Source organism: Sebastes umbrosus, chromosome 2 (genome assembly GCF_015220745.1).
Source record: "Sebastes umbrosus isolate fSebUmb1 chromosome 2, fSebUmb1.pri, whole genome shotgun sequence".
In the NCBI taxonomy this organism is placed as follows: domain Eukaryota; kingdom Metazoa; phylum Chordata; class Actinopteri; order Perciformes; family Sebastidae; genus Sebastes; species Sebastes umbrosus.
The window spans coordinates 19,460,444-19,481,561 of NC_051270.1; the positions used below are offsets into that span (position 1 = coordinate 19,460,444).

A 21,118-nucleotide genomic window follows, 5' to 3' on the forward strand; every position below is an offset into this window, starting at 1 on the left:
GGGAGCAGTGAATAAGTGAACGAGGGAGTGGTTTTGGCTATAGCCCCAGAAAAAGGCGAGCTATTTCTGTTTGGAGAGATCAAAACCTGCCCTACAGAAAATGCAAAAAAGGCTTACAATATCAAAGGCTTCAGGAAACTGAGAACTGATAAAAAAAAAAAGTCTGTCAGACTCAATTTTAAAACCATATAAAAACATAATGATTACCACCCCTAGAGGTGGTGATTTCATTTCTAGGGAGCTGATGCTTGCTGTTGCAAGTGTCTTTGTTGTGGATACCACCTTTGTTTGTCTACGAATGTCCTCGAGACATCTGCTCACTGCACACGAATGTCACTTTGACTGGTCTCCTCTTCCTCTCTGTTTCACAGACTGGAACCAGCATCTGCCCGTCTCTGCTTCCTGTATCTGAGCAGGATTTTTTAGTTCACCTTGCTAGAATAACGTCATTCGTAGCCAGTCACACACACACACACAGTACATCCAGTTAAAACTGGAGGCAGATTATGTGCTTGGTGAGACAGAGAATTAAATTCACTTTGAGGTTGAATGGTTAATATGGGTCAGGGGTGATAATCTGATTAAAATGCAGCAATAGTGTGGGCAGATTTGACTGCAGACAATGATGTGGTGGTCTGGGTTTCTTATCAGGCCGGCTGTCTATCAAGGAAACAAGCTGCCCAGCAAGATGTCATGTAAACATCTCACCTGCAGTCTGAGCTGCAACGTTAACTAGCTAGAAACAAAGTCACCACCAAAACCTCACTTCAATATTTTATATCTATTTCAAATAATCATACACATACTGGACCAACATTGTTTCCTGGTGAAGAGATGACATTTGCTGCTACTACATCATCAGGGTCTTAAATACTGCATCTAAATGAGCCATTAAATACTATTAGCATATGCCATTAAACCTAGCATTAGTAATACTGTATCTATCTATGCATTAGGCTGACAACACATGAGTCTTTGATGCTTTTGTTTGTAAAAACATACATGATAAAGATATCGTAACTTTTTACACATAACCTCCTTTATAATCACATTGTGCTCTATAATTGTTATTGTGTGAAATTGCTTATCTAGTGTTATTTCTATAGAAGTATGCTTCCATTTTTATTTTATTTCTTGATACAATAAGTATTTGTGGTTTGTAGATATCGTTGTAAAATAAGATATATTGTCACTTGCAAAATGACTGAAAGAACGCAATAGTTCTACGTAACAAGAGACTATAAGCTTGCATTATGATCTTTCCTTTAGTATTATTTTATTAATACATTTAGTATGTCTATTAGCAAGATAATTAAAAGCACTGGAAGAAGAATTTAAACCCTATTTTTTTCTGAATATGTATTTAACTTCAACACCAGCATTTATAAAAATAAGATTGTGGACATCTGTGGCGCCTAAATTGAAATATAATAATCACATGGTGCCTAGTTACACGGGATGAATAGCGCTATTGTAAATGCACATTTCCATAAGCTGTCAGTATTGTAGGAATGGAAATAAGCATTCTTGCATTCCCAGTGTTTCTCATTATTTTTCAGGCCTGTCTGTCTGCCCATTATTGTGAGTGGATGTCAAGCCTTACTCTAAGGATTGAATATCAATATTTATCTTTTTTCTTCATGTGTCAGGTGAGTTAAGAATGTAACACGCATCTCCTCTCCTTTCTTTTCAGATCATGAAGGAAGTGTGTCGAGCTCTGGGTAATGCAGCTGCTGATGACAGTAAATTATTGTTGCTCAGCTCCGTGGGGACTGTTTTCTGCAGTGGCCTGGAGCCGTCCTACCTGATAGGCCGTCTGTCCACTGACCGCAGAAAAGAGAGCAGCCGCATCGCAGATGCCGTACGGTAAGAAGAAATCTCTCCGCTGTAAACACAGACTCTCTTCTTACTTGCTGTTAGACTTGACAGAGTTGGTACTGAATGTTCTGTTACCCCTTTAGGGAGTTTGTGTTGGCGTTCATCCACTTCAAGAAACCCATTGTAGTGGCAATAAATGGACCCGCTCTGGGCTTAGGGGCCTCCATCCTGCCGCTGTGTGATGTGGTGTGGGCCAGTGAGAGGGCCTGGTTCCAAACTCCATGTGCAGCCCTCCACCTCACCCCCTCCGGATGCTCCTCTTACACCTTCCCCCAGATCCTGGGCGTTGCTCTGGTCAGTCCCAGCAATATCAAGGCTTTTTTTGCAACTTCATCTAATTTGATTTCTCTTATAACAAGCTGATTACCTTGTTTACCCAAATCAGGGGCGATTCTAGGATCAGACCTTTAGGGGGGCTCAACCCCTAATGAGAATGTGAAGTGTACAGTCTAGGGCGTAGGTTTCGTTTCAACATTGGGGGAGACACATATTAAGCGGGGGGGTCTGGTGGTCCTCTTCATTTCCTGCATTCTGGAGATTTTTTTATGCACAAGTTTCTGCCTTTTCTGCAAGTTATGGTGGAAATTACTTTATTTATGTAAAGGAAAACATAAAATTTAGGCGCCAGGTTACAATTCAATTCGCTGGATACACAAGAATCTCAGCTTTCCAGTGATACCCAATTTATACAATTCTAAGACCCCATTAGGGACCCCAGTATGCAGAATTATTCAAATACACCATTTTTAGAATAGGTGAAAATAACACATTTATACTGCGTGCAAAAAACTGCATGTTTTTTGCCCCAAACTGCATGGAATTAGCATAAATTGGGCATGTCTGTAAAGGGGAGACTTGTGATTACCCATAGACCCCATTCTCATTCAGATATCTTGAGGTCAGAGGTCAAGGGACCCCTGTGAATTTGGCCATGGCAGTTTTCCCTCATCAGAATTTTGCCTAAATTCAGAGCATTATTTTGTGTTCTTCCCGACAAGCTAACATGGCATGAGACGTACCAGTGGATTCTTTAGGTTTTCTAGTTTCATATGATACCAGTACCATCACTCTAGCTTTAAGACTGAGCCCACTACAACCTGTTAAAGACAGTAATGTTGGCCAGGATCGCCAGTGATCCTGTGGGTCTCGGAGGGTTTGATAATTATTTTTAGGGGTGCTGAGATGAAATCTCTAAAAAGAGTCTAAAATCGCCACTGACCCAAATCAAACATTTGGATGGCATGACATATTGAATATGCTTTGTAATGTCCTTCCTGTCCCCAATGGCAGGCCAATGAGATGCTGTTCTGTGGAAGAAAACTTACCGCACAGGAAGCATGCAGTCGAGGTCTGGTGTCACAGGTCTTCTGGCCCACCACGTTTAACCAAGAAGTGATGCTGCGCGTGAAGGAAATGGCATCATGCAATGCAGTGGTAGGTCCTGATCTAGATGACCCAGAGGGCAAAGCTTTCTCTTGAATATAACCAAATGACCCTCTCCCATTTCTCTGCGTGTGTGTCTTTAAAAGGTTTTAGAAGAATCCAAATGCCTGGTGAGGAGTATCCTCATGTCCGTCCTGGAGGAAGTGAATGAGAAAGAGTGTCAGATGCTGAAGCAGCTGTGGTGTTCAACCAAAGGACTAGAGGCCCTCTTCAGTTACCTGCAGAACAAGACGTATGAGAAGTGATCATCCACACCGAGAAAACTGATCAGTGCGGGTCAAAGGTTATCTACGGAGGATGATAACAGCGTGATGTCAGACGGAAGAAAAGGTTGCATTAAGGGTCTTTGTTTCCATCCATCAGCAGAGCTGCTTGCTTACATGTCTACCAACAACAACTTCACGGTCTTCTTCTTTTGTAAATCAAGTTATATTTTATATTTATTGGACCCATAACTGTCCAGATGTTTATTCTCTAGGAGTCAAAGAGCAAAGGGCCAAATGTGCATTGCTTAAATAAACACTGAAGGACGTTCTGCAGGGAGGTACAGAGTGTTTCTGTACATATGCCAGGCTTATGTGTTAATGAAATGATCAGGATGTATGAAATCAATGTATGTCTGATAGCACAGGATAATATATATTAATATATATTTATTGCAAGTGTGTAAAAGAGTTGCTTTCTGAATATAAGGATTTTCTTTTAGTCACTTATTGTTTTGAGCTGAAGTGTAAATCAAAGTTTGCATGAGGACACTGTTTCATGCACATTCCATCCTCTCTGTATACGGAAACTGGCCACAAATGATTATACATGTCAGTGGGTCACATTCAGTGAAACTTCATGAAACAATTCTGGATAATTCAAAGAAAATGTAAGCTTTTTTTCATCACGCTACTCATTGTTCATACTGTAAAAGCCAATTGGACTGTTGTCAGGCTATTAAATAGGCGTTATCAGTTGCTATAAGCCCCATAGATGTGGGTCAGTAGGGCCCTGCTACACCCAGTATTAGGTGTTATCATCTATTCACATAGTCGATCAGTGAAAGAAGGTTTAAAAGAAGATGACAGCAACTCAGGGCAGCAGGCGGGGGCGGGCGGATGGGTCCAGAGACCAGTGTTCACATCCCGTGTGAAACCACTGATGTTATTTTAAGCCAAAACATAGATGTTTTTCCCTAAACTTAACCAAGCGTTTTTGTTGCCTAAACCTAAAGTAGAAGTTGTTTGTGTTGACGTAATGTTTCATCAGTTTAACGGGTTAGAACGTGTTGCTTTTTCGCTTTCACTTTTACAACATAGTAGGGCCCTATTGACCCGTATCTATGGTGAACATTGGCTTACTGAAATAAATGGGTGATAACAGCCTTGTGAACCTACTATTAGTTTAGTAGACCCCTACTAGCCTACAAACTTGGGACAGATGTGTGGTGATAATGCCTATTCAATAGCCTGTCAGATCGGGTGCTATTACAAAGAACAGACAACATCTTGTTGCCAGTAGATTTGTTATCATAATCATAATCACCATAAATTTGCTTCTGTTAACATAAAATCAAGATTAATGCTCATGTACTAATGAGGCCATCTGGTGATTAGTGCATAAGTACATAAAAAATATCATCCTCATATCGTCAACATCCATCTAGTTATTTTCACCTGCAACAGAAACGGCAAGAGTTTAATTAAACTTTTATTCATACAAATGAAATTGTATGGAGGTCAGGATTTTTCTTTCAAGGGGGACTCGTGTGAATCGAAATGCAAATCAGGAAGATAAGTGGAAATGGAGAACACTGGAAGCCTCATGGGAGTGCTAGCACTAAATATACAAATGTGTCTGTTCTTAATCAAATGGCATTTTGGGTTGAGTACAAAATTACTTTAGATGATTAAATGAATTGGTGGCTCACATCACATTGAAGGATTAGTAATGGAATTTGTCCCGTTTAGTTTGAGCTACATATAATAGCCGTACATGCAGTACTGTGGTGGTTCATATATGTATAACATGGCTTCCAGTTATTGTGTGAAATGTGTGATCATCATGTTGATAATAACCTGACCGTTATTTCTTAGTTGTGTATATTTTAGAGCACACAGAAGAGATGATACCTGCTCGGTCTCTTCATGTTAATCACATTGTGGCGACACTAATTGTCAGTGTTCTGTATTGTGGAAATGCAACAGTCGTGTAGCTGGAGTCGACTTTGTCCTTATCTGCATGTGATGATTCAAGGTTTTAAGAAAGTTTATATTGCGATGTGTATTATATGTAGGGATCTATTTTGTTTTACCAAAAAAAAAAAAAAAAATGTAGGTCTGTGAAAATTGTTTTGTAAAACTCAGAAGATATTTGTCCATTTTCGCAGTGGTACACATGCAGTACAGAATATTATAGAATGTAGACTGTTTTGTGTAACTAATGGCATGTAATATACTGTACATATGAATGTGCTGCCTGTCTGAACACCAGGGTATGTTTTGTATATAAGTATTGTTAGAAATGGTGCAGTTTATTTTTGTATTTATTTGAGATAACTGTTTGGATGTGCAGTGCCATGTGGTTTCCTTTGCTCCAGAAGCCCCCCATCCCCCTCCCCCCTCCCCCGACTCTCTTTAATCATCCTTTCTATTAATTAGCCCATAAAAACTTGAACAAAATGGGTCAGATATTTTATACATATATATATAATTTCAAAACCAAAATGTGTAAACACTATTTTCACTTGAATGTTTACCTTTTCAGTTGACACTGTCAGATAAAGTATTTTGTTGTAAATTATCAAATGCATGTCAGATCATTTAATATATAAGATTGTGTTTTACTGAGCTTCATAAGTATGAACAGATGATCAATAAAATTACCTTTATTGTATTTCAGAATTGTCAATTTCAAGCATATATGACTGTTAGTGCTCCATGGGGTTGTTTAATGATTTTCAAACATCAGTTTTATTTGATTGCAGGGAATAATTACTGGTTTGATGAAGCATTTATGACATTTAAGTCATTATGTACTAAAATAAAATTAACAAAAAAAACATCACACTTTCACTTAAACTCATGAAAACATTTGTAGTTGCATTTTAGTGCATTTACCTAACTCCTATGCTGCTCCCAGATATATAATCAGCTACAAAGAACAGGCAGTTTGGCGACCAAAGACTCCATTAGGCTTAAATAATCAGGCTGTAGTAGTTGTGATTTTGTTTTTGTTTTTACAAGAGGGGCTCCTACAATCACTTCTTCAACTATATTCCCCATCCATTGGTAAATAACACTTTACATCTGTTAGGGTCCCAAGAAGAGGTGAGAAGGACCTGTGTAATGTGGCTGCTGAATTCAAATCACTCCACTGAGCGATATCACACAGATCCTTCAAGACATGGATCTTGATGTGTTTATTCATTTTATTTCATTTGTAAAATATTACAAATTCTTTTCAGTGTCATCTAAGCTATGAAATGCATTTCTTCACTTGTTTTGAACTGTTAGTTTCTGTTTTAGGCATTGGATCCAAATTCCCACCTCGGCATGTGTTTGAAGTGCTTGATAATAAAATTTGAAGTAAACAAGTCATTTATTGCAAATGACTGCGTTTTTGACAGGTTTCTGTGTTTTTGTCTTTTCTAACCACAATATCATGAGTGGTCCTACAGTATGTATGTATGCGTGTTAAATCATTCATGTTTTTGTCTCAAAGCACACCTTCGGGTGCCTTACAATTTAAATATCTGTCAAAGATTGATCCATACGTTGTGATGGGTAGAGTGAGCTGCTTCAAATAAAGAAAAAGTGCTTTCACAATGCGAGTTATTTTTCTAACATTTCTCAATCCACTATCTAGGCATTTAACCCTCAACTCAACTTTGATTTGGTAGGGTAAGGTCACATATCAAACCCCCTTGATACCCCCCAGTAGTATTTATCAAGTAAATATTCACTCAAATAATTTTATCAAAAAGAAAATGCATGTTCACAGTTAGTCTCAGATTATTCAGATATAAAGGACATGAGCTTCATTCTGTTTTCTGGTCACATCTTTCAGTACTGTTGTCTTTTACCTCAGCTCATCGTGTACTTGCCATTTCCTGTTTTGGTTGTGAGGAAGTTAGAATTTGGGTGAGATTTTGGGAACAATCCCCTATACTGTATGGTTGAGGATCCATCCTTAAATGTCCACTTGCTAGTGATTTTGAGCCCGCGACATCATCTCCTGGTATTCACTCAGCAAATGGAGATGGCTCAGGTGTCATTTCATGACCTAAATGTGACCTCCAGTCACGTGAACACCAAGGTCATCAACCAAGAGCCAGTAAACGGACAAAGAAAGATCAAGGAGTCCATCTTTAGACAAAAAGAGAGATCATATGGCCAGTCACGTTTTTATTTGTATAGCGCCAAATCACAAAATAAGTTATGTCGCAACACTGACCGATGGTTCCCATTAAGGTGACATGATGACACCTTAACCAGCTCCAGTTGCTGAATGAAGACAATGAGACGCAGTTGAAATCTCTAAAATATTAATAAGTGGAGCTTTGAGCTTAGATTCTCTTTACAACTTTACAACCAGGATTTCTTCAGGCTCACCAAGTTCAATCTAAGACTCTTTAAGACTTAGCGGTTTTGCCGGTCAAAGTTTATATTACTTTTTTTTTTTTTTTTACAAAAACACTTTATAACCATTATTGCTGCCTATGGCAAGCAAGAGAGAATATTTTAGACTTTTTACTAAGGCCTCTTTTGAGGAAACAAATGCTTTTAGGACTTTTCCAGACCTGCAGATGATATATCGAAGCATGGATTCTAAAATGTACTGATAATTTCACTTTATTGAAAAGCAATCAAACTTGTAACGAATCAATACGATTCTCCATTCAAATAAACGTTAAAACAACGTGTGTGTTCAATATGTATGTCCATGGGTGCATGTTCACATTGAGAGTAAAACCCAGCGACTGGTCATCCTGTTTTGGGTCTTTTTTTTTTACACACGTCTCTGAAATTGACTCTCCCTGTTTTCATGAATAAAACAGGTACCAGAATATTCCTGAGGTGTCCAGCTGCCAACATAAATAATGGTTTGATGAAAGGGTTCTGCCAGCAGCTACACTAATCTCTTTGATGGAGCCGTAGAGTACTGCTAACAGAGGGGGAAATAAATGATGATCCCCGGCAGCAATCTTTAATCCAAAGTACTGCTGTTGTTTTTATGCTGTATTAAAATGTTGTGGTGGTAGCACTGTGAGTTTGAGTCTGTGCAGATGATAAAAAGTCCAAAGAGTGTTAGGAGGGTTCCACGCCACAGTAGGAGTAAGCTGTGCATCTGAACCATATCATTGCTGGAATTTGATCCAATACAATCCACGCTCGTCTGAATGTACAAAGAGACAGAAGTTATAACCCATCGTCTGTCTTGATATAAAAACAGCAGCGGAGGCCTGTTACATCTTTAATTCAATGTCCCATTAACTGAATACTTTTAACTTGCAGTGCCAGTGGCAAAGTTGCAGTAAAATGTCCTTCAGAGCTCCTCTTTGGGTTTTTCTCTCAGCCTCTTTTTCATCTCTTGTGCATGCTGCTTGCTGCGCTCCCGCTTCTCCAGTCTCTGTTGAATGGTGAGGAAACAAGGAAAACACTGATCAGAACACAACAAAAGCTCAACAGTCAGAGCGCTCATTGTGTCTAATTCACAAAGTGCATAAAGATAACTGACAGACCTCTTTCTTCAGGCACTGACGCATAGCGCGGTCCACATCGTTACACGTGCCAAAGAACCTCATGACATTGTGCTGAGAGGGGAAGACAAAACAAGATTAACATTGCTTTGTTTTCTGTGTAGATGAAGCACACAGCAATGGTAGATCATAGAGAGTGACGTACCTCCGTGTGGCACTGCCTCAGATGAGTTATCAGTTCATTACACTCATCGGTGTGCAGGTGAGGTGACAGGTCAGGGTGCATGCTGAGTTAAGGGCTTACTGCACAACTGCGGCAATACTGAAAATCCACAAACAAGAGGAGCACTGATTGAAGGGTGTTGAGTTGACAATTACTTTTAAAAATTACTGTTATTTGGTGGCAACACATTTGCAAGTTTGCCTTTAAACTAGGGCTGTCAAAGTTAAAGCGATCATAACTTGTTAATGCAAATATGTTTTAATACCACTAACGTCTTTAAGGTATTAACGCAATTGATCTTTCGGAGGTTGTAGCGGGCTCAGTTTTAAAGCCAGAGTGAAGATACTGCTATGACGTAAGCCGATATGTAACTAGAAAATCTAAGGAATCCATTGGTACCAACCATGTCGCTCTAGCGTGTCGTGAAGGAGGTTAAATAACGCTCCAAACTAAAGTTAAATTTTGTCGAGGAAAAACTGTCATGGCCATTTTCAAAAGGGGTCCCTTGACCGCTGACCTCAAGATATGTGAAGGTAAATGGGTTCTATGGGTACCCACAAGTCTCCCCTTTACAGACATGCCCACTTAATGATCACATGCAGTTTGAGGCAAGTCATAGTCAAGTCAGCACACTGACACACTGACAGCTGTTGTTGCCTGTTGGGTTAGGGTTTGCCATGTTATGATTTGAGCAAATGTTTGCTTATTTATGCTAAATACAGTACCTGTGAGGGTTTCTGGACAATATTGGTCATTGTTTTGTGTTGTTAATTGATTTCCAGTAATAAATATAAACATAAAGCACGATTATTTGCCCACTCCCATGTTGTTGAGTATTAAATACTTGACAAATCTCCCTTTAAGGTACATTTTGATTAAATATATTAATCAATTGACAGCCCTACTTTAAACATAGTTTTGATTTCTGTTGTTCTGCACTTTTCCATTATCATGCTGAACATACTTTTATTATTATTTTGTGCATTTAGTCTTTTAACTAATCTAGTCTATAAAATATCTATCTATCTATCTATAATATATCCCAGAGCTCAAGGTGACATCTTCAAATTGCTTGTTTTGTCTGGCTAACAATCCAAAACCAAAGAGAGTTAAGGAGAATATCCTCCTATATGATAATCTGGAACCTGTGGGCATTTTGCTTGATAAATGGCTTAAACACAAGTTTTGCAAAGGACATGTTTTTCTAAAGGATACTAATGCCTCCCCATCCCTCTCCTTCCTGAGCTGTCATTGTGATGATGGGGATTGTTTTTTTCCAGTGGACACTTACCTGCAGACAGAGGCAGAGAGAGTTAACAGCAATGTGACAATAAACTACCTCCTCCATTCACCCTGAATCCTCTGGACTCATGTAAACAACACAGCCTCCACTAGAAGAATCAGTGCACATGCTCGCTTGAATAGACTTTGAGGTTTTGTCACTGAGTTGAGTTGTGACCATGCTTTTTGACACAGAATAACTAGGTTTGCTGCAAACAGTGCGAAACATACTGTTTATCTACTGGTTTACTAGAAGCTATTTGATAACACCCTGCACTGAGATGTCCTTACCGGTGGGAAGACTGTGTCATCTGAGAAGTTTTCCAGCAAACCTCGGTGAAATGTCACGTTAGTAACACAACATGCAAACACTAAATAACGACGCGAAGTTATTATAGTTCCTCTACAGTTTCGACTAAATCTGCTGGTCTAACCTACAAAACCTGCAAGAAGGACCTGGAGGACATGCTTCCTGCTACAAAATCGAAGCTTTCGTAACTGTTTGGTGACAGCGAAATGATTGACAGTAGATAACAGCGAATCAGAGTCCGCCTCTATTCTCTACCGACCAATAGCGTTGCGTTCTTCTCATAAAAGGGCGGGACATTCGATGACGGAAGTTTACAGGAGATACAAGATAGTTCCCCGTAAAGTACTTCCGTTTTTGCTAATGGACGCATTTATCATTTGACAGTTGTCTTGCAGTGGATATACTGTAGAGGAGGCCAGACCATTGAGAGCAATCATTTGCTCAGACTGAAGTTCATCACTAGTTAGTTTACAGTTCAGTCATTCAGACAGCAGACCAGACATTTTGATTGAAATACAACAAACAGTATACAGAATTCAAATGATGGGGATTACAGTAATATTGTTATGGATACCAGCACACATGAGTCATTCTATAATTAGGGGTACATTTCATGTCAACCAAAAAGTGAAGAAATCAGTTTTAGCAAATCGGACAGCACAAAAACAGCCAATTCCAGTAAAGAATATGCATTTTTTGCTAAATAAATGATGGGACCTGTTGACTTGTTTGTACTAAATGAAAGAGAAATGTGCCCTGATATAAAATGACACAGGTAGATGTAATTATTTTGGACAACAGGAAACGGTGGAGCATGTAGTGTTGCATTGTGAGAGATATGAGGAAGAAAGAAGGCCTCAAAGAGATTAAGGTACACTTTGATTTAATAGATATTCTACAAAAGAACTCACTAAATGAGTGTTATAGAACATTATTTCAGTATCTTAGACAAATTAATATGATTGGAAAAATATGAGGTTGTTTGTTTTCTTTTTGTTTTCTTTATATATATATATATATATATATATATATATAGTAATTATTAGCCAAAATGATCCACACTCCATACCAGATGGTGGCGGTAATGCACCAAATCATTGTTTTCCAATAAACCTCAAAGAAGAAGAAGAAGAAGACAGTTGTCCTGCTTGGGAGGTGGTTAGCTAAAAAATGTTGGGTCTAGAGCTGTTGTGACAACTATATACAGTGTGTATCCTGTCTTATTTTAGTTAAAAGCGAATTGGCTAATGTCAGGGATGGACATCAATGCTTGATTTGCATGATTCCACTGCTTTTGATCAGAGATGATGGCCCTGCTGCTGCACTGTTCCAGTCTAGTGGACAAAGGGTCCAGTGTGACCTTAACCTAACTAATGGGTTTCATGGTGACTGGACTGGATTGGATCATGTGAACAATTTTAACAGTTAGCATATTTCTTATCAGCATCAGAGAAAAAGAGAAGCAGCAGAGTATAAATAATATTTTAAATGTATCTCAACAATGGTAAAATATAAAGGGTGCAGTATATCTCCCTGAGGGAAATACTGCACTTAATCCACTAAATTTATTTTAAATCTATAATAACAAGTAGTTACTTTTCATTAAGATTGACGAAGAAGAGGCATTTCACCTCTAAACTTGGTTTCATTCAAATAACTTCAAATTATCAAACATTTCATAAGAAAATCAAAGAATACTGAAACGTTAAAAAAAAAAACGACTTGTGTTTCTTCTACTTTCCCCTCCCATTAATTATCTCACAATCCCTCAGATTTATGACCCTTTGGGAACCTGATCCCGAGTTGAAACTAGCTAATTTGCTTTACAGTAACATGTTTTAATACATTGGTAGGCTATTAACAATCTTGTCTTTGTTTGTCTCCAGTGTCCGGTGGAAAAACGTTTTGATCTTATCTTCAAGATACTTGATCACAAACAAACCTCGAGATGTATGTTTCAAACGTCTCCATCGGTGCCATCCAGCAAAACATTATTTGAAAATAATACGAAATTACATTGATATTAATTTATTTTTCTGTGGACTTGATGGTGAAACAACCATACACTTGTTTTAGAGTTGTCCTCATTCTTTTATTTTTATTCCTTCATTTTTTTTCTGTTCATTTTTCATTACTATACAAAGATGTGTTGTTTGGTTTTATGATGTCTGCATGTTATATATATAATATCTTAGCAAAATTTCACATTCACAAAAGTCAATTCTCTAACAGAAAACCTTTATTTAAAGTGTTTATAAATGAGATGCAACAATATATACAATATATTCAGCACTCTACAAACCCAAAAGCCTTAAAGACTCTTGATATATGTACATTTTATAATTGTCCAAAACTGCTGATTTTTTTTTTCATAATATCATTTTTGTTACCCCTTAACCCCTGGTATACTGTATGTCATATGTCTAATGCTTGTTACTGTATTGCAGTTGTTCTGTATTACATTTGTATATTGTTTTGAAATAAAGACAAAATCTTGTGCCACAGGGTACATTTTACTGCAGAACCAGTACTTTCATTAGTTACCTTAAGTAGCTTACATTTACTGGCAATACTTCTTTTTCTAGTAGCCTAATTAAATATTTTTAAATTGTTGTATTGTTTTTTGTTTTGTTTTGTGTTAGTAAAGGGTCTGAATACTTCTTCCACCACTGTGCAGTTTTTTTTTTATTTTGTTTTTATTTCAAAATGACAGTATACATAGTAACAGCAGAAAACATTAAAATAATTTACATACAGACGAAGCATAGCAAAAATATTAACAAAGAGCTGTGCCAAACATAAAAGGACAACAGAAATGAAACAAAACCAACATAAAATTAAAAATTAAAAGAAGATAAGAAGATAATAATTTCACTTAAAGACTTTAAAGATATTGCATACATTCATTGTTTTCATTGCTTTTTTTGTTTTGTGAGGAAGAAATTGTTGACAGATATAGATCCATTTCTTTCATAAATACAAAGAAGTCAGGCTTTTTTTTGGTAAATTTACACTTGTGAATGTGGAACTTCGCGAGAATTTAAATTCAATAAGATCAATAAGAAAGAATGCATTGCTGTGCAGTTGTTACTAAATTGTGGGTCACATTGTTTATGGACTTGTCATGGACAATTACAAAGAGGACTTTCTGGTGAATAACATTCTCATTCTTGGAAAATTGTATTTGCACAAATCCAAGTATATGAAAGTGAAACCTAGGTTTAATGCATTTCATTCTGAGTTTCTTTCTAACATAAAAATCCTTAAAGTCATGAAAAACAAAAATGCTTTGAAACGTCTTAGTATAATAGAAGAATATGAATTACAGGTACAGCCCTAGCCCTTAATTTAATTTTATTATTATTTTCATGTAAGCCAGATATTCCTCTTCCCCTAAGTTACAAAATCTTACTAATTATAAGGGCTGTCAATTGATTAAAATATTTAATTATATCAATTGCATTACTGTCCATAGTTAATCATTTTTATCTGTTCAAAATGTACCTTAAAGAGAGATTTGTCAAGTATTTAATACTCTTATCAACATGGGAGTGAGTAAATATGCTTGCTTTATGCAAGTGTATGAACATATTTATTATTGGAAATTAATTAACAACACAAAACAATGACAAATATTGTCCAGAAACCTTCATAAGTACTGCATTTAGCATAAAAAATATGGTCATGTATAATTTTACATATTTTATCTGTTCTTGTTCTGTATGCACCTTGTCCTTTTACTCTAATATAATGATCTATGAGCCATGTTGTTTGTAAATTTGAGTACCAAAGAGTACTACCACTCCAACACAACAGAGGGCGCTAAAGGGAGCCGGAAGTGCGTCACGATATCCTGTCATCTGATTGGTCAATTCGTGTGCTGTGTTTGTCGGCGGTTTGTTTGTATTGTTTTGTCTTCCTGCTACTCTCTGGTGCTCCGTCCAGTTTGCACGGAGCACAGCGGTTTAATTCAACTCAGAAACTATCAGTAGATATCCTAACTGTGTGAGGAAGGATGGATGAATCGATGAAGCGTTTACTGCAGAGACTCATGAGACGGATACCGTCTCAGATGCTGAGAGCAACGCTGGAGAAGTGGGGTCGTCTGACTGAGAAACAGCTGCAGTCTCTGGATGTTACTCAGACTAAATGGGTCTTAACGGAACAATTTCTAGCCATCAGCGAGGTAAGAGGGCACTATTCCCTGAAATATACGCTGTTGTTGTGTTAAATATGCAGTGTAACATTAGTTAAACTATCTAACAACATGTTCTTTATCAAAATGCTTGTTCTCTGTACAGGAAAATGAGCTGTCAACGAATCACCTCACAGAACTGGAGATGATATGTAAGTCAAGTGAAGTTATTTGGACTAGAGTAGCTCCATGGCAACTTGCAGCTAATGTTATACATCATATAATGCCAATCCAATAACACTTCTTGTGTCTCTCAGATGTCATGGACAATCCAAACCAGGGGATGTGGTATGCCTTCCAGCTCACAGACCCTGAAGGTATGTTAAGACACACACACACCTGGAGGGCTGGAAGTCTAACCAAACACTACAGCTGCTGGAGGGATCAGGGCTTTCTTTCTGGTTCAAAGTTTGGTGACTTTAATCAGTCAACTAACGCTAACCTGCTGAGTTTTACAGCTTTAAAGCAAGGTTAACATTTGTGCTCATTGTGTCACACACACAGTATTTATCTGTTTGTTCCAGGCAATTAAAAGCTATTATGATAAAGTTGAGTTAAAGGGACTGTTTGTAAGAATAAGAAATTGGTTGTTACAGCGACATCTGTGGCCATTAAGTCAACGAAAGTCAGCATCCTGTTGCTCGTGCTCGCCCGTGTGCACGCGCTACCTGAATGTGAGCGAGCATCCGTCAAAACAGTAAGGCGACACACGTCAGCTAAAACCACAATATCACTCTATATTTCACCTGCTTGGCAGTAATGATAGCTGACCAGACGAAGGTCTCTCCATGAATCACTGCTGATCCTAGTGTTGGCTTTTCCTGCCTCAGCCTCCCGACCGCGGTAGGATGGAACAGGGGAGACACCATAGCCCCGGTCGGAGACGATAACGTAACTCGCTGCGGAGCCCCTTCACTTCACAAGACATGGGAAACCTCTGTTGGTCTGGAGGAGCTGCAGCATTTATTTCTGCACAAACGTCCGCTGTACATTCACTAGATATTCTCAGAGCTAAACTAACTCTTCTGCAGTGAGGAGTGTGCGCGCATGTATGTGTAGAAGTGGAGCAAGAGGGCGAGAACGTGCGCGGTGTGAGTGAAGGCAGGCTAGCAGAGTACATCAGAGACTCTGGCCCTGGAGACCAAAGCTACGGTCTCCCCCGCGTCCTCCGATCGCGGCCAACACTGCTTAACAGACAGGCTTCACTACGATATAACTTTGCGGTTTTGGTGCTTCCGTGTAGTTTGTGTTGGAGTCTGAGTCTGAACAGCGTAGCCACACGCGAGCGCGCATGGGACACTGACCCGGATTGATTTATACTTATAAGAAGTTACAAACAGTCCCTTTGACTATTCAGACCCATATTTTCCCTCTAATGTTTGTTTATCATGTTTCTCTGTTTTCCAGATGATGCTGACTCTGTAGAGCTGACCCAGTTCAAGGAACAATTTAAATCTCACCTCAGAGAGCTCTTGAGACATGTAAGCCAGATATTCCTCTTCCCCTAAGTTACAAAATCGTACTAATTATTAGGGCTGTCAATTGATTAAAATATTTAATTATATTAATCGCATTATTGTCCATAGTTAATCTCGCATTTTTTTTAATCTGTTCAAAATGTATCTTAAAGGGAGATTTGTCAAGTATTTAATACTCTTATCAACATGGGAGTGGGCAAATATGCTGCTTTATGCATATATATGAATATATTTATTATTGGAAATCAATTAAAACAAAACAATGACAAATACAGTCCAGTAACCCTCACAGGTACAGCATTTAGCATAAGAAATATACTCAAATCATAACATGGCAAACTCAAGCCCAAAAGGCAACAACAGCTGTCAGTGTGTCAGTGTGATGACTTGACTATGACTTGCCCCAAACTGCATGTGATTATCATAAAGTGGGCATGTCTGTAAAGGGGAGCCTCGTGGGTACCCATAGAACCCATTTTCATTCACATATCTTGAGGTCAAAGGTCAAGGGACCCCTTTGGAAATGGCCATGCCAGTTTTTCCTCGCCAAAATTTAGCGTAAGTTTGGAGCGTTATTTAGCCTCCTTCACGACAAGCTAGTATGACATGGTTGGTACAAATGGATTTCTTAGGTTTTCTGTGATGTCAGTATCTTCACTCTAATTTTAAAACTGAGCCCGCTACAACCTAAAAATCACAAGTTGCGTTAATGCGTTAAAGAAATTAGTAACGTTAAAACAAATTTGCGTTAACACATTGTTATTGCATTAACTTTGACAGCCTTACTAATTATGTAGTTGCATCATTGAAAGTCATTGTATGGGCTTCTCTGTGTTTAACATCCTATATTACAAGTATGCTTTTGACATTATATTCAAGGTGTCTGTCAAGATAAAGAAGCACACAGATGAGGCTGTATGGATTCGGATTGCATGGGGAAACACCTTCTCTCGGCCCAACCACCTGAAACCAACATATGCTGTTCACTATCTTCAAACCCCTTATGTCTTTGTGACCAGCATGACTGCAAAGCAAAAGCCCCTGTTTTCCCAGGTGAGGGTTGAGTTTAATATTTAATCCATGACATTGTTCGTACAGTTGCCAGGTTGCAGTTTTTTTCTGTCTTTCCATTCCCCTCTAAGAGAGTGATGTATTTTGCAGGCCGTGTCTATGGCCACCAGATATCAAACTCTCAAGGATGCTAACCTGAGTGGACGGAAATTCACTGCCATTAGGGACCTGCTGATGAGGCAATATCAACAGGTAAGTCATTTCTAACTACACACGCCATACAAAGCTCTGTGTGCCCTGTCATTTAATCAAACATTGCTGATAAGCATTGGAGCGTTTAAAATTGTCCTGTTGCTGAACTCTGCCATCCTGAACTGAAGAGTAAACTTATCTTTATTATGTTATTGACCCTCGATGAACACCTGTTGAGGAAAAATGTAAATTGCAATGTTCACCTTTTATGCACCTTAACTACACTTAGATCTTTACCTTTTTGTAGTAGTGGCAGGATTTATCCCTATATTTAATATTTAATAACACAACACTTTTACAATCCTAACACTGAATTGTGAAAAGCATCACTCATTGTTGTCGTCCCTATTTAGACCTTTACCATGAAACTTCTGTCAAAGGTGTTACAGTATACATAAATACAGTATATACTGTGTCTATATATATATATATATATATATTTCCTGTTTCATGGTGGACCTTTGCACTTGCAAAATATCTTTGGCCCAATCTCAATGCCCCCCTAAGGCCTTAAGCCCTGAACCCTCAGGGACTTGACTGACGTCACCTGGTAAATGGTTGAGTGTGAGAGGCTGCAAGGGCCTGAAATGGTATAAAAAAATGAATTGGACAGCACTTTACAGGAACATATCGCGTTACCTTGACGATGCCAATTGTGGGTTTTTATTTTACGTCTTTACTGCCTATTTAAACGTCTTCCAGGCTCTTGCCTTACTAGACCAGAGGCAACTGTCAAAAAATCTATTTGCTTGTTTTTGTCAAACTTCATTAAGCAAAATTGAAAAGAAATGGGTGATGAATAAACCAGGTGTGTAACATAGTATAATACTTGCATTCCTTTGATTTCATGTGTTGTTTTTTTTTATGTACCAACTTAAACCTTTAATGTTAATGTTTTTGTGTAAATTTGAATATTCATGACACCCATGTGCCGTCTTCCTTATTTATCTTCCCCTGGGAACTGTGGTAACCCTGTGTTTAACGTCACAACGCTATGAATTGTGGGTAATTCCCTCAGGCAAAGTCTGCAATGATGCAGACTTATGGAAAGTGTTCATAAAGGGCTCAACATTTCTGCGAGAGAGCCCTCAAGGACTTGACGATTTGACGGTGTGTAATGAGTTAACTTAGCCGTTAACCGTGTTAACTTATTATAACCCTAGATGAGGGTTTTCTTGTGAAAAGCCCAGCTGTGGAAGATAGTTTACAAAAAGATTGAACTGATGTTTATTTTGTTTTATTTTGTTTTTTGTTTCTAGGTGTTTCCAACCAAGCATCCCAGTCCTCTTGCAGAAAGTAACAAAACTATCTCAAGTATGTTTATCAAATCATTTGATCTGAGCAAAGCTGTTTTAAGATTTTTTTATATGATTGCACATACTAACATTGTTTGTTTAGCTTAATGTATTTGGCCTTAATGTGTACTTCTGGTAGAATTCTGCATTGCGGTTTTATTTATTTGGCTTTCTTTCTATTTACAGACCCACACATAGTAAGAGAACAAGCTGGGCCTGCAGCAAAAAGACTTCGGATGGCCTCGGAGGCCTTCGGTGGTGGGATGTTACCTCAGCTCCAGTCTGCAGTGTACAAGGTATCCTGAGGCATGCTTGTGTTTTAAAATACAGAATTTCAGCAGGTCAGTTTTAATAGATTGGTATCAAAGTCAAAGAAACAAAGGGCATAACTTGCTGTCTCACTATATCAGTTCAAAGATGAAAGGGGTTGGTATCACCTGGTGCTATGATCATCTGATTTATATTTTGTGTTCTTTCACCAGCTGGAGACCAAATTCAGAGACCAAACAAATAAGACCATGACCGAGAGGGAGGAGCCCTTCAGATGCGTTGTCAAATTTGCCAGCACCAACCTCCTGGAGTCACTCAGACACTGTGCATCTTCAGGTACCAAGAATGTGTTAGACATGGCCATGTGTGTTTTAGGAAGGGAATTATACTAACATTAAAACAATTGAATGAATGTTTCATAATCCTGGCAATTCCATAAATGACCACAAGAGGGCACACACACTAGAGGACATATCTCCACTGTAATGGTCAGTGCATTCAAAGTGTTTATTTGTTCCCCTCTGTTCTTGAATTATTTATGACATCTTTTAAAAATGTCAATAAATTCATATATAATTGTGATTAAATTTTTTTTCTTAAATCAGTTCCACTAATTTAATGTTTTTTTATATATATTTTACAGGAATTGCCTCCACCCCTGTCACTCCTCTGCTCTCATCTATCCCCCGAAAAGGAAGGAATTCTTTTGTCATCACAGACAATGGCCCTGGTCCATCTAACAAGACGCGCCAACCACAGAACTGATGGCCTGCCATGTCTAGTCCACCAGGGTTTGCTTTTACCATTCTATCATTGATCTCCTTGTTCAAGACCCTGTCTTTGTGTTTTTAATTTTTCTTTTCTTTCCTCCTACAGTTGCAAACATGTCAGTAGTTGATTATAGATAATTGTCATTTTATTATCTTTTGTTGGTGTTTAAGTGAAAGAATGTTACTGCCATGAAATGTTGTATATGTCCATATTAAATATAAAAGCAGGATTTATAATACTCTTGAAGTTTGTAGCTTGTATTCTCTTCATGTCATTTCATCCCACACTGTAGTCATCTTTCCATCTTTTTTCAGTATTTTTTTTAGTGTTACAAAAATGTGTCGTGGAGTATTGGCTTGTGAAAGGTCTGCTGGAAGTGAACTTTAGTAAACTAACTTCTAGGGGTGTAATGATACATCAATATGGATTTATATATCGATTCAATATCAACGATCCAATCTCATCGATGCAAAGAGAAAGCATTGATTATATATTGTCATCTTTAAGATGCGCTTTTCTTTTGAAATTCCCATGGCACGTCTGTGTCACCATTTCCATCCAAGTGCACCTCCTTCCTAAACATTCAAACGGTGCTTAAACATGAGAAATGTGGCACTTTATAGTGAACAGCAGGAGGTCTATTTTTATTCTTTTTATTAAAAAAACAATTTGAAATGTCTGGAAGAGCCCAGTAATAAAATTATCAAATCAAATTTTAGTTGTTTTTTTGTGAGTTGATATACAGAAATCAGCCATAACATTAACACCACTGACAGGTGAAGTGAATAACATTAATTATCTCGTTACAATGGCAGTGGGTGGGATATATTAGATAGCAAGTGAACATTTTGAACTTTGAACTTTGTGTTGGAAGCAGAAAAAGTGGGCAAGTGTAAGGATTGAGCGACTCTGAGGAGGGCCAAATTGTGATGGCTAGACGACTGGATCTGAGCATCTCCAAAACTGCAGCTCTTGTGGGATGTTCCCGGTCTGCAGTGGTCAGGACCTACCAAAAGTGGTCCAAG

General features: G+C 38.2%; 3 protein-coding genes across 4 annotated transcripts in view; 2 read left to right on the forward strand and 1 right to left on the reverse strand.

Moving 5' to 3' along the window:
- Positions 1-7,133, forward strand: part of cdyl (chromodomain protein, Y-like) — a 38,509-nt gene extending 31,376 nt beyond the window's left edge. Inside the window, exons 4-7 of the mRNA XM_037749832.1 lie at positions 1,694-1,866; positions 1,962-2,172; positions 3,169-3,312; positions 3,408-7,133. Of these exons, the coding sequence (XP_037605760.1) occupies positions 1,694-1,866; positions 1,962-2,172; positions 3,169-3,312; positions 3,408-3,566 (687 nt within the window). The 3' untranslated portion in view covers positions 3,567-7,133. The remainder of the gene's footprint in view (positions 1-1,693; positions 1,867-1,961; positions 2,173-3,168; positions 3,313-3,407) is intronic.
- Positions 7,134-8,070: 937 nt separating this feature from the next.
- cmc2 (C-x(9)-C motif containing 2) lies at positions 8,071-11,033 on the reverse strand. 2 transcript variants are annotated; one of them, XM_037749833.1, is made up of 5 exons: positions 10,803-11,033; positions 10,446-10,521; positions 9,213-9,283; positions 9,050-9,121; positions 8,071-8,937 (listed from the first exon to the last, which is right to left on the reverse strand). In XM_037749833.1, the coding sequence occupies exons 2-5, from the start codon at positions 10,480-10,482 to the stop codon at positions 8,854-8,856; spliced, it is 264 nt and encodes an 87-aa protein (XP_037605761.1). In that variant the 5' UTR covers positions 10,483-10,521; positions 10,803-11,033; the 3' UTR covers positions 8,071-8,853. The 2 variants fall into 2 exon arrangements, with proteins under 2 accessions (XP_037605761.1, XP_037605762.1); XM_037749834.1 differs by lacking the exon at positions 10,446-10,521 and having other exon boundaries at positions 9,213-9,329; positions 10,803-11,028.
- A 3,666-nt stretch (positions 11,034-14,699) lies between these two features.
- On the forward strand, positions 14,700-20,339 carry cenpn (centromere protein N). Its single transcript, XM_037789190.1, has 10 exons — positions 14,700-15,007; positions 15,123-15,168; positions 15,274-15,333; positions 16,424-16,497; positions 17,374-17,547; positions 17,656-17,757; positions 19,017-19,071; positions 19,239-19,348; positions 19,535-19,658; positions 19,966-20,339. The coding sequence occupies exons 1-10, from the start codon at positions 14,837-14,839 to the stop codon at positions 20,085-20,087; spliced, it is 1,038 nt and encodes a 345-aa protein (XP_037645118.1). The 5' UTR covers positions 14,700-14,836; the 3' UTR covers positions 20,088-20,339.
- Positions 20,340-21,118: the final 779 nt, after the last annotated feature.